Below are 13,826 nucleotides of genomic sequence, written 5' to 3' on the forward strand. Positions count from 1 at the left end.
ATTACTTTTTGTTGGGCTTACTTTGATGTCTATGTTCCATTTTGATATGTTTGTTGGGCCCAGTTGATGTGTTCCATTTTTTTTTCCTATTAACATTTTATCCTTAAAGGCCCATTACTCTTTGATGCCTATTGTTCCATTTTGATATGTTTGTTGGGCCCAGTTGATGAGTTCCATTTTGTTTTCTATTAACATTTTATGCTTAAAGGCCCATTACTTTTTCTTGTTAGCATTTTTATTACACCTATGATTGATACTTAAAGCATATTTGAATTTTCTCATAATTTAAAAAAACAACTTAGCTTTAAAAAAAAAAAAAAAAGAAGATTTAAAAGTGCAATAAATTTATTTGAAAACACTTTTGGTTAATTAAAAAAAATTATATTTAATAAAAAAATTTATATTATCAAAATTACTTATTTATACATTTTTATGGGCCTTTTTTTTATTCGGTCAAACCTTTTAATGTTTGAATTGACTTTTATAATTCATATTTAAGATCCAAACTCCATTTGAATTAGTTTAAGGTTTCTATTCAAAAAGTTTGAAAAAATTATAAAAACTTGTTGATCAATGACAATCAAACCTGGATGCTGTCAAATGGGTTGACAACAAAAATTAGACCAAATATAAATTTATAAATAAAATTCTTAATATTTTTATATCATCTCTTTTATATCTTTCTATATATGTAAACTAAATATATTATAATTTTAAATTTGATACATTTTTGAATTTTGTACACGTAAATATATTTATATTATTTCTTATTTTTATCTTTTGTTAAAGTTTTACTCAATATTCTGTGAGTTTTATCAAATTTTATTTTATCGACATTTTTTGTTAATTTTTTCATCGATATTTATTAATATATTCATAAAATCTAACTTATGATATATTCATGAAAATTGATGTTTTTATCTTTTCCTTTTAAACTTGGATATATAATTACATACGTAAAAACCATTTTTGTGTTATTGTTTTGTCAATGATTACAGTTGTGATTTTGTTAGAGTATTGATGAACTCATGAGATGAGGAAACCCTTCTTCTTTAGTTCAATGTCTCAAGAACACAAACTTTGGGATCAATCTCTTAGTGTCATGTGCCATGGAGAAGTATATAAAAGGTGGGTCAAATTTGGAGAAAACAACCCCATGATTGAATGATGAGATGACACATGGCCAAGAAGTAATATCATATAATAATAAATCTATTATTTTTCTAGTCACAACAAAGTCATCTAAATTTTAGGATTTATCTATATTTACATAAGACTCTTTAGACTCTCCTTCTTCAAGGTTATTGACATTTGCTTTCAATGACAAATGAGTGTTAGAAAAATCAGTAACCTTCTTAAATAATAGTTTTTTTGGTCTCAACTCAGACTAATATACTAAATAATCTCATTAAATGTATAAAATAATAATATTTTTTTAAAAATCCTTAGGGCCCAAAGAAATATAAATTAATAACTAATGAAAGATATATAGATCAAACAAAAATTCATAATATAGCAAATAAAATTTCATAATGTAGTATTGAATAACATTTTATAATTTCTAATTTTCTCAATTTATTTGAATTGTCGTATACTTGAAACCTATTGTATTTTAAGATATTCAATTTTGACACCACATTTCCTTTTTATTAAATTTTTTGTATCTTTTATGATTAATAAGCATGTGTTTCTCAAGCTTTCATGTATTTCTTTTGTACAAGTATTGTACAATAGAAACATAATACTCTTTATAAATTAATAAATATTCATTTATCGATAAATTAATAAATTATTTATTTATAGATAAATTAATATCCTTATAAGAGGTTTATGTATTAATTTGAATGGTTAGTATAGCATGAAAATTAAATTACGTTTGAATTATTTGTAAAGGATTTATATATATAATTTTACTTTTAAAATTGGTTGCAAAAAACACACTCTTCCAAGAAAGAAAGAAGCATAATATACCATTATCGTTGCTTTGATAACTGTTTCCCTTGAATGACCAAACATGGAAGTGCCTTCAATCACCAAGAACATTACATCAATGAAATCCTATTTGTTGCTGCCTTCGCTGATGAACCTCATTACATGTTCTTCCACCCAACATCCCATGTTAAAAAGCATTTTGAAACTTCTAGACTGCCATGTGGTGGGTTGTTTTCTTCTTTTTATACAAAATCCTTGTAACCTGTTTTTAATAAAATAAAGAAACAAAGACAAAGAAAGTCTACTCTACTCATATTTTGTCCTCTATTCCTTTTTCTTTGTTTCTTTTCTTCGTTTCTCATATGGTATCAGAGCTTTTAGCTTAGAGCTCTTCAATGGCATGCTCACTGGAAACCTATTTTGATTCTTCCTTTCCTCTCAATCTTGTTATCAGTTCTTCAAGTCAACTAGTTATAGTAAAACTCACAAATGAAAATTTTCTCATTTGGAAACAAGAAGCTCTCACCGCGAGAGCCTTCGATTTAGAGGGACTTAATTTACAGTACCTTTATTTGTCCATTTGAGATGACATCTAGTATATGGAAGTCCTCAGTTGATGAACCTTGAGTATGTGACTTGACAGAGACAAGATCAATTACTTGTCTCTTGGCTTCTATCTTCAATGAGTGAGAGGATTCCACCATAGATGGTAGGTTGTAACACTATTAGTGATATTTGAAGAACCTTTGACAAGGACTTTGTGATACAATGCAAAGCTAAGATTATGCAATACAAGTTACAAATCCAAAGCCTGAAGAAATCAGGCTTGACAATGAGAAAAGATCTTCTCAAAATGAAAACATATTCTAATACTATTGCTTCAATTGGGTATCAAATCTCATAAGAAGACTAAATCCTCTGTATCTTTGTTGGTCTTGGCATTAAATATGATTATGTGGTTTCAATCATCACTTCTAGAGTTGAATTTCACTATTTGGAAGATGTACGAGGATTGCTGCTAACCCAAGAAAGTCGAATTGAGTAGCATTTGATGAACTCTGATGGATCTCAACCATCAGTGAATCTCATTTTTTAGAATCAACAAAAATGATTCAATAATGGGGTTCAGAGGTTTAATGAGGGTACTCTTGATCCTACCAGGTAGCACAATAATTTCAAAATAATAGAGGATGAGGTTGTGCTGGTTGTGGAGGAGTTCGTTCATGGAATAGTGGTTCTAAGCCACAATACTAGCTCTATGGAAAACTTGGACACATTTTCCAAAAATGTTACCATCATTTTGACCCAAATTTCTATGGGTTCACAAATAAGTCAATTTCTACAAGCAATAACGTTGGTAAAAACATAGGTTCGATGATTGCAGTGTTAACTACTCTGGAATTGCTTAGTGATGACAATCAGTTTCTAGATTTAGGAGTAACAAATCATATTACAAATGACCTTAGCAATTTGAACTTTGGTTCTAAGTATCGTGGCAGAAATAAGATCTACATGGGTAATGGTGTAGGTTTGATGATTGCTCATTCTGGTTTTCCCTCACTTTGTTATTCTAATTCACCTAAAGTTTTTTTTTATTTTTTTATTTTTTTTTATCTAATCTGCTACATGTTCCCTATATTAGTCTCAATCTCATCAGTGTCAGACAATTTGCAAAAGAAAATAATGTATTCATTGAGTTTCATTTATCTATTTGCATCGTGAATGATCTAGCAACATGAACACCTCTACTTAAAGGGAGACCACACGAAGGGCTATATTTGTTCAACCTGTTCAAGGCTCAATCATCTTCATTAATTAGTTCACATCAATTTTTCCATATTATTTCCAAGGATCACCAAGTCTTGTCTCTTAAATATAGTAGAATAGGAGGTTGTGATCTAAATTCTCTTATATTTTCTACTTTCAATCAAAATAATGATATTGTTAAGTCATATGCTATTTTGATTTTGTGGCATAGGAAATTAGGACACCCAACAAGTCTTGTCAAATTGCAATTTGAAGTTTTCAATGAAAGAGAGGGATCATTTTTGTTTTGCCTATCAACTTGGAAAAAGACACAAATTGTCTTTCTCAAATTCCTTGATTGTGTATATTATCGATTACATCAAATAGAATTTGATCTTTGGGGTGCTACTTTAGTGGCATTTAGGAATGGGCTTAGATATTATATTAGCTTTGTTAATGTGTATTCAAGGTACACTTGGATCTACTTCTTAAAATCTAAATCTGAAGTCACTCAAACCTTTCTACATTTTAAGGCTCGCGTTGAACTTTTCCTAAATAGAAAGATCAAAATTCTTTACATTAATTGGGATGGTGAATTTAGATCACTAAATTCATTTCTACAATCAACTAGAGTCACTCATATATTATCTGGTCCACATACTTCAAAACAAAATGGTATTGTAGAAAGAAAACATAGGCACATCGTAGAAACTAGTTAAACCTTTCTAGCTCAATCTTTTTTACCTTTGAAATTTTGGGATGATGCTTTTGCAACTGCTGCCTATCTTATCAACATGTTACTGACATTAGTTTTTCATGGATAGTCTCATTTGGAGAGGCTTTTAAACACCAAACCTGATTATTCATTCTTAAAAGTATTTGGTTGTCAATGTTTTTCGTACTTGAGACCATATAATTCTCATAAAATGCAATTTCATTTAGTTCCCTGTACATTTTTTGGATATAGTCATAAGCATAAAGGATACAAGTGGTTAGATTCAAGTGGTAGGATCTATATATCTAGGCATGTTACATTTGATGAAAACATGTTTCCATTTATTTCAACAACTTTTCCTGAATGTTCTATAGTCTCTAATCATGTTAACACTGGCTCTTATTGTTGACCATAGTTCATCCTACAATTCATCTTAATACTCTTCACACTAAGTCCGATCATATTTCTCCTTGTTATTTGAAAGAACTTGATTTCTCTACAACTTAGAAAATACAAACAAGTTCAGGAACCAATAATAATTTTACCTCAGTTCAGTCAGAATAGTTGGAAACTCAACAACCTACCATAGCACCATCAAGGTATATCCACCCAATGAGGACTAGGTCTAAAGTATGGATTTATAAACCTAAAGTGCTACTAACAATTGAGTTTTCTATTGTTGAGCTAATTATAGTGCAAGAAGCTCTTCAAAGTCTCCCATGGAAAGTTGTTATGCAAGAAGAATATGATGTTTTGATTACCAATGGCACATGGTCTCTAATTCCTCAACTCTTGGCCAAGAAAATTGTTGATGGTAAGTAGATTTTCAAACTTAAGAGACATCCATATGGTTTTATTGCTCATTATAAGGTATGATTGGTTGCAAAGGGGTATTATCAAAGGCATGGTTTTGACTTCATAGAGACATTTAGCCTAGTAATTACACCAAGCACTGTTCGGGTAGTTTTAATGGTAGCTCTTGCTCAAAATTGGGAGATTTACCAACTAGATGACAATGCATTTCTTAATGGTATTCTACATGAAACAATTCTTATAGAGCAACCTCCAGGTTTTGAGAAATCTACCGTTTCTGTTCCACTAGTATACAAGCTTCACAAAGCCCTTTATGGATTAAGGCAAGCTCCTCGGGTTTGGTTTGATAAACTTAAGGTTTCTCTCTTGCAGCTTGGTTTTATGACTTCTAAAACTAATCGGTCATTGTTTCTTAGATTTACTTCTACTTTGTGTATTTATCTCTTGGTCTATGTCAATGATATCATTATCACCAAAAATGATTCACTTGCAATTTCCACATTGATCTCCCTACTCAATCAGAAGTTTTCACTCAAAGTCCTTGACATTTTCCAATATTTTTTAGGAGTTGAGGTTCAACATACTGAAAATGGAGGAATCTTACTCTCACAAGAGAAATATCTCATTGATATTTTAAGAAAGGCTATAATGGTTACAACAAAGGCCTTTTCAACACCCATAGTTGGAGGTTTGAGACTCTCAACACATCAAAGTGAACCTATTCCAAATCCCAAGCTTTATTGGAGTATTGTACGGGTTTACAATATGCTACTATTACTAGACTTGTGATATCTTATAGTGTGAATAAAGTGTCTTAGTTTATGCACAATCCGTTGAACTCTTATTGGTAAGTTATTAAATGAATACTTCGATATCTTAACAACACTTTTCATCATTATCTTTATCTTTCCAAACCATCACATTGTTTCTTGAAGGTTTTTCTGATGTAGATTGGGCACTTGATCTTGATGATAGGAAATTAACTTCATGTTACTACATGTTTCTTGAACAAAACTTAGTCACCTAGAGTTCTAAGAAACAACACACCATCTCTCGTTCTAGCACTGAAGTGGAGTATTGGAGCCTAGCAAATGCTACTACTGAAATAGTGTGGTTGTAGGGATTGTTGAAAGAACTACAAGTTCCACAACCTGAAACACTAGTCATTTTATGTGATAACATTAACATTGTATCATTAAGTGCTAATCCACTTCAACACTCTCGGATGAAACAAATTGAGCTTGATCTTTACTTTGTTCGTGATCTTTACTATGATCAAATAGCAAATATCTTCACAAAGTCTCTCTCAGCATCCTCATTCTATAGATTTCGTGACAAGCTAAATGTCATCTCTCTCTTTGCATTTAGCTTGCAGAGAAGTGATAAAAAACATTTTGAAACTTCTAAACTGCCACATGGTGTTGAATAATAGGTTAGGTTGTTAGGGTTGGTTTCTCTTTTTTTATATAAAATCTTTATGACCAGGTTTTAATAAAATAAAGAGACAAAGACAAAGAAAGTCTTTTCTACTCATAGTTTGTCCTCTATTTCTTTTCATCTGTTTCTTTTCTCTATTTCTCTCATATCCCACAAGAGAGTCCACTTCCTTCGCCACCCACTTCATCAACTCTAAATGCCCTTGCAAATCCATCCATTCTACACATGGAATGACATTCGACAAAACAAACGTCCCCAATAGAGACAACAAATTTTGAAGCGTTGCTATGGCCTGCCTTGCTTTCTTATTTCTATGGCCTGAATGATCAAAATACCTCTTCCCTACGATCATCTTTTGGACTATATTGAAGCTGAGGTGTTGGAACCATTCACTCATCACTATCTTTACTAGATGGACCCAGTTGTTGAATTTTCCAATTGAGTAAAAATCTTTAATGGAAAGATCCAATTCTGAAACCTCCAATTGCTTTAATGCATCAAGGCAACGAGTTGAGAGGATTTCTACCATGGACAACTTGACATCTCATGCCAAAGGGATCCATAAAGGGTGTAACCAAATCATGCATAGTTATATCCTAAGAGCTTTCCTACACTGGAACTTGGGCGTGAGGCAAAGGCCTTATCATTAATGGGGAAGCATTCTTTAACAGCCTCATGGATACTAACCACAAGTGCATGGTGCACTCTAAGGCAGATCATGAAGATGGGCTATGCTTATCAACCACGACTCTAAGGGTTCAGAATTGTTGAAAAGTATCCCAAATTCTTAATTAGTAAAGATTTCTTTTGTGTAGAGAATAATTGTATGGAATATTTCCTATATTCATGTTGTTGTAGTATTAGATTTCCTTATAAAATAAAATAAAAAATTATTATGAATATCTTTATAAATATTTTATGTCATGAGGGGAAAAAGTCATAAGATGGAGATGAATTCATAAAGATTATACGAGGTAGATAGAGATGTGAGGAAGAACAAGGGGACTTGTGGTTTAGGGTGTGAATACAAAGAACAAAAAAACATAAAATGTTTCAGGAACCCAATAATTGTATTTAATTCCGTCCTCTATAATATTCTCTCTCATATAGGATGTAGGTATGGTTGGTTAAGCCACATTAAAACTTTGTAAACCTTTGTGTTGATGGTTTTATCTTTGTGTTCTTGAATTAATGTTGTTTGCATTAAAGCTTTTGTTGGTACAACAAAAATATTGGGGTTTAGCCTCGTAGTAGAGGAAGGTGATCAAGAAATGGCCAAACAGCAAATGGCTCTAGGCTTAACCTGCCCTTGTTCTTTCCCATGATTTTAAAAACCAATTGGTCTGACTTGTTTGATCATTGGTCGGTTCGATCACCGGTCGATCACGGTTTTGGTTCAGTTCAGTTAATTGAGTTAGTGGATGGTTAAACCGGGATCAAACAGGATGAATTGAACAAATCGACCAATTCTCTTCGAATCGGACAATTCAACCATTTTAATTTTTTTAAAATTTTTTTATTTTTACCCCATCAAAACGACGTCATTTTGCTGAGTATAAAAGGTTTCTTTCTCTCCCAAGCAGTAAAAAAATATAAAATAATTCAAATTTATATATAAATATAAATATTTATATCTACATTTATTTTATAATAATTGTTTATAATAAATATGAAATTTATATAATAATTTTTAAAATTTTAAAATAACAAAATATATAGATATGTAATTATAATTTTCTTTTCACCTTCATATTTAAATATTATGCCTATTCTGTTTAATAAAATTTAGTATATTAATTTCTTATAATAATTTTAATGCTAATAAAATATAAAATATATATTTATGACATCACCGGTCAATTGTCATTTGATCACCAATTCGACCAGTGAATTATGGACCGATAACCTTTTCGATTCAATCTCTAATCTTGTTATGAAAATATTGTTTTTTTCTAGTAATAACGCAATAAAACCAACCCCAGGATTCCTAAAATTGCTAGTAACTAAGAAAGTTTATCCATGGTGGATTGTGTGCGACTCACTACTCTAACTCAGTATTTAGATTCAAACTAGTGGGTACAACTTTGCTTTTTGTCCCTCTTGACACCTTTTTCTTTCTAATTATAATATTCTTTAATTTTTGTTGGTAGCGAATGACAAATATAGTGTTGATACGATCGTGAATTGACTCCAACCATAGAAAACAGTATCAAAGAGCCTTTTTCAATCTACAGTGTGGATACCATTCGGACGTATTCTACCACAACCTCAATCCGATCAAGTAAACAAAAGATGAACCTCGTTTTATTCACCTATGTTTTGAGGAGAGTTTTTGTAAGTCTCTCTGCTTAAGGTTCAGTGAATCCCTCCCAGCACTTCATATCTTAAGAAGAAAAAAAAAAAAAACAAAAGGGTAAAGAAATAAGGTATTAGTGGCTCATGAGGACATGCCACGTGTAGTGTTGGCTGATAGCTAAACATTTGAATGAAAATATCTTAGTTAAATTTTATTAGTATATAAAATTAATTTCAATTTATTATAAAATCTAGATCTAGGTTTTTAGTAAAACTTAATACTAATTATTTAATGATTTAAGTTGATATTAAATTAAATTATTTTAAATTATTAATTTAAAATTTATTATTTATTTTTTACTCTTAAGTATTATGCTTATTTGTTAAAATTAATCTAAATTTATTTTAAGTTAATAAATTGATATATTTACTTTTTTAGTTGTAATAAATGTTTATCATCATTAATTTTAATTATTATTTATTTTATTAATTTTAAATAATAAATTTACTTATTAAACATTCGTATTTAAAGTATTGTGGATATATAAGGTAATCTAAAAAATATTTACTATAAAAAATAAATATGGATGTAGGGTCATAGTTTTAAATATCTCAAAAAAAAGAATCATAATGTAAAGTTATGGCCGTTAAATATCTCATTAGATGTAGGCAACCAAAATAAAAGATATTTAGAATTAATAATAAATTAACTATATGGATTTAACACTTAAAATTATTTTTACTTTTAAATTGTAATATTAAGTTATCATATCAAATATACTTAATTTAATTAATAATTTAAATCAAGTGATTCACTCAATTTAAGTCATTAATGTAACTTATTGTTATATATATATATATGTATATATATGGATGTTTAACTTTCGACATATTTTTCCATCGATGTTTATGCAGCAGCCAACACTAATAGAATTGAGAAGGAAGGCGTGGGGTGAGCATGACTTCCAGAGGAGTCAGCTTAGCCAAGGTAATACTCAGGCCTTCTCTCATGTCCACCGGAGCGTTCAATGGTGTTGACAAGTCAAACCCTTGAAGCAGCCGACCAATCACCAAGGGTAACAATTTTAAGGCCATGGTGATCCCTGGGCAAGATCTTCTGCCAGAACCAAATGGGATGAGCTCAAAATGCTGCCCCAAAACATCTAAATCCGCATGGGTTGTCAGAAACCTTTCCGGCTGAAAATCTTCAGGGTCGGACCAGACACTTGGGTCACGGTGCAACTTCCACGCATTCACGAACAAGCGGGTGCCTTTTGGAATGTGGTAGCCAGCAACATGACAGTCTTCCATGGCTTCGTGTGGCACAGATAGAGGAGCTGCTGTGTATAGCCTCAGGGTTTCCTTGATAACGGCTTGAAGGTAATGCAGGTTTGGAATATCCGATTCTTCCACCCACCTGCCTCTACCAACTTTTAGATCTAGCTCCTCTTGAGCACGCTTCAAAGCATGTTTATTGTTTAATAATGCAGACAGAAGCCATGTGGAGGTTGTAGCCACAGTGTCAGTGCCTCCCACCATGAGAGTCTGCATAAGTTTAAAATTGTAGAAATTTACCAAAACATTGAAGCCATGATGACCCAAATGCATAAAATACCAAAAAAATAAAAAACAAAAAAACAAAAGAAAACATTGAAAGTCTTGAAAATATTCAACATCGCTTGAAAAACTAACTTCTTGTCAAATTCCACTATTATATATAGAAAAAGAAGAAGATGTAATTGATGATGATGCATATTTATATACAAATATATTTAAGTTCTATTATAATTCAAATTCTATCTTCTACTCTAATTCAAATTTTATATTCTATTATAAATAAATACCAATATTAAATTAAGGATAACATTAACTTTCCCTGATATGCATAACTGGCAAGATAGAGCTTTGATAAGAGATTCCAATTTTAGTCTTGAGAGAAAGAAAATAGAGATTTCAATTTTGGTCTTGAGAGAAAGAAAATAGATTGCAATGTATCTGGTTTTTGTGGAGGACGATCTCCTAGTTTTTGTGTAGGACAATTTCCCTGGATCTAGGGAGCGAGTAGATTCGACCTGGTGACCAAAAGATTAGGCAAGAGTAGTGTGATCTTCCTAAGTCTGATTTCCAAAAACTTTGAGGAACTTGGAGAAAAGAAAGTTTGTTAAAGGAAAAGTAGAATTAAGAGTCTTATTTGACATCAAACTATATATAATGTTTTAGAAGCTAATGCAATAGATGATATAAGAGGTAAATGAGAAGGTAGAATATAAGGCAGATCTCAAGTAGAGGTAAAGGAATATGAGCATGTTTGTTTTCCCAAGACAAGATATGTAAGAAGGCAATGAAATCTTTGAGGAAGCTTTTAGAGAAGGAGAGAGAAGTAGAATTAAAGGCAATAAAGAAATATATATTAAATTAAGGGAACCAATACTTGTAGGAAGCAAAGAAGAAGAAAATTCTAGTGGGTTTGAACTGGGAAAATTTGGAGCTCTTGGCCTTAAAGAGATATTGAAATTAAGATATTGCATTGGAGACAGTGAAGAAAGAGACATTGAAATTAGGATATTAGACCATAGGGAAGGAGGCATTGACAATCCATAAGCATAGCAAGGTCACTACCATTTGTTGTAGGGATAGGGGGAGACATGCAAGGCCTAAGCCTTGCACCTTAAATTGTTCCAAGTTGAGAATAGGGTTTAGGATTCTAATACCATATAGAAAATAAAGGACAATATAACATATTATTCTCATTGATGATGATAGATATTTATATACAAATACATTTGAGTTCTAACATAATTCAAATTTTATCTCTTACTCTAATTCAAACTAATAGCAAATGTTTACTCTAATTCAAATTCTATATTCTATTCTAATTCAAACTGATATATAATAAATATATAAATATCAATATTTAAATTAAGGATAACATTAATTTGGATTGTCCCCATTGTGGTGGCTTGACTCAAACCATGAAAAACAAGGGCTAGAAGCAAATTCAAGGACCCCCTGGTTCATTCTATAGTGTACATACCATCCCATGTTATTCAACCACAACCTCATTCCAATTAAGCAAACAACTTGGAAAAACTATTTTTAATGATATATATAATGACCAAAGATGCAGAGTCGTTGGATGGAAAACGTATTCATATCATTATTTTGACGACTATAAATGAAAAGGATGAGAAAATAATAAAAAAGAGGAACCTCGTGTTATTCACCTCTATTTTGAAAGGGTTTTTATATAGATTTTTTTTTTTTGTTTACTCTCTCTTCTATATACCCGTGACCATGCATAGGTTCAGTGAATCCCACCCAGCAATTCCTACCTAGCGGCACATAAGGACATGCCACGTATAGTGATGGCGACAGGTAAATATTTTCCATACCCACCTCGCCCCACGGCTCCATCCTGATAGATGGGTTTTAGGAAATGCTATTGGGTTGAGGTCGATTTTTACATCTTACTTTAAAGTAAATTTGTGAAAATTTATTTATTTTATTTAAATTAAAATGATTGAAAATTTTAATCAAAATTTTATATACCTTAAATTTGAATTATTTGTAAAGGATTTTTCTATGTTTTTTTTTTTTTTTTAATTTTACTTTTAAAGTTGGCTGCAAAAATACACTTTTCCAAGGAAGAAGGAAGCAGTACATGGATAGGGGAGGAGCATACCATTACTGTTGCCTTGATGACTGTTTCCCTTGAATGGCCAAACATGGAAGTGTCTTCAAGCACCGATAGCATCACATCAATTAAATCCTGCCTCTTGCTGCCCTCACTGTTGAGCCTCATCTCATGTTCTTCCACCCAACCTCCCACAAGAGAGTCCACTTCCTTCGCCACCCGCTTCATCGACCCCAAATACCCTTGTGAATCCATCCATTCTACACCTGGAATGGCATCCGACAAAACAAAGGCCCCCGCTAGAGAGAGGAATTTCTGAATTGTTGCTATGGCCCGCCTTGCTTCCTCGTTTCCATGGCCAGAAGTATTGAAATACCTCTTCCCTGCGATCATCTTTAGGACTATATTGAAGCTGAGGTGTTGAAACCATTCACTCATCACTACCTTTACTGGATGGACCCAGTCGCTGCCTTTTCCAAGTGAATACAAATCTTTAATGGAAAGATCCAATTCCGAAATCTGCACATGCTTTAATGCATCGAGGCGACGGGCTGAGAGGATTTCCATCATGGACAGCTTGCGCATCTCACGCCAAAGGGCTCCATAAGGGGCGAAACCAAATCCAGCGTAGTTGTATCCTAAGAGCTTTCCTGCACTGGAACTTGGGCGTGAGGCAAAGACCTTATCATTAGTGGTGAAGCATTCTTTAACAGCCTCACAGCTGCTCACCACAAGTGCTCGCTGCACTCCAAGGCGGATCATGAAGACGGGGCCGTGCTTATCAGCCATGGCTCCAAGGGTTCGGAATATTGGGGTTTGGCCTCGTAGTAGAGGAAGGTGACCTAGAAATGGCCAGGCACCAGATGGCTCTGGGGCTGACCTGCCCTTGCTCTTCCCAGCAAGAGACATAACTCTCCATACACCATACAACAAAACCAACCCCAGAATTCCTGAGATTGCTACTAACTGAGAAGGGGTATCCATGTTGAATTGTCTGAGACTCTGCTGATTCACTATTTAGGTTCAAACTGGTAGCTACAACTTTCCTCTGTCTTCCTCCCTCCAGACTTCTTTTTATTTATTTAAATATTGTTTAATTATTAAATTCATTAATTTCAATAGGAACAGGTCAAGCATCCGTTAACTATAATAATATAATATATCTATGCACAAAGCCCAATAATTGAATATCATACTATTGCAGCATCTAACAGCGTGACCCGGGCCACCCGGCCGGTTCTGGTAGAACCGCTC

At 32.5% G+C, this 13,826-nt stretch overlaps 1 protein-coding gene across 1 annotated transcript; it reads right to left on the reverse strand.

Annotated features, from left to right (window-relative positions):
* Nucleotides 1-9,805: 9,805 nt before the first annotated feature.
* Nucleotides 9,806-13,605, reverse strand: LOC117921970 (cytochrome P450 CYP82D47-like). Its single transcript, XM_034839920.1, has 2 exons — nt 12,621-13,605; nt 9,806-10,483 (listed from the first exon to the last, which is right to left on the reverse strand). The coding sequence occupies exons 1-2, from the start codon at nt 13,554-13,556 to the stop codon at nt 9,863-9,865; spliced, it is 1,557 nt and encodes a 518-aa protein (XP_034695811.1). The 5' UTR covers nt 13,557-13,605; the 3' UTR covers nt 9,806-9,862.
* Nucleotides 13,606-13,826: the final 221 nt, after the last annotated feature.

The sequence above is a fragment of the Vitis riparia genome, chromosome 9 (assembly GCF_004353265.1).
Source record: "Vitis riparia cultivar Riparia Gloire de Montpellier isolate 1030 chromosome 9, EGFV_Vit.rip_1.0, whole genome shotgun sequence".
Taxonomy (NCBI): Eukaryota; Viridiplantae; Streptophyta; class Magnoliopsida; order Vitales; family Vitaceae; genus Vitis; species Vitis riparia.

Excerpts from the sequence above, each read along its gene's own strand:
- LOC117921970 (XM_034839920.1), bottom strand. The coding sequence starts at position 13,556 with ATGGATACCCCTTCTCAGTTAGTAGCAATCTCAGGAATTCTGGGGTTG. Across the intron at positions 10,484-12,620 it reads TCATCAAGGCAACAGTAATG|ACTCTCATGGTGGGAGGCAC; the intron begins GTATGCTCCTCC and ends AAACTTATGCAG.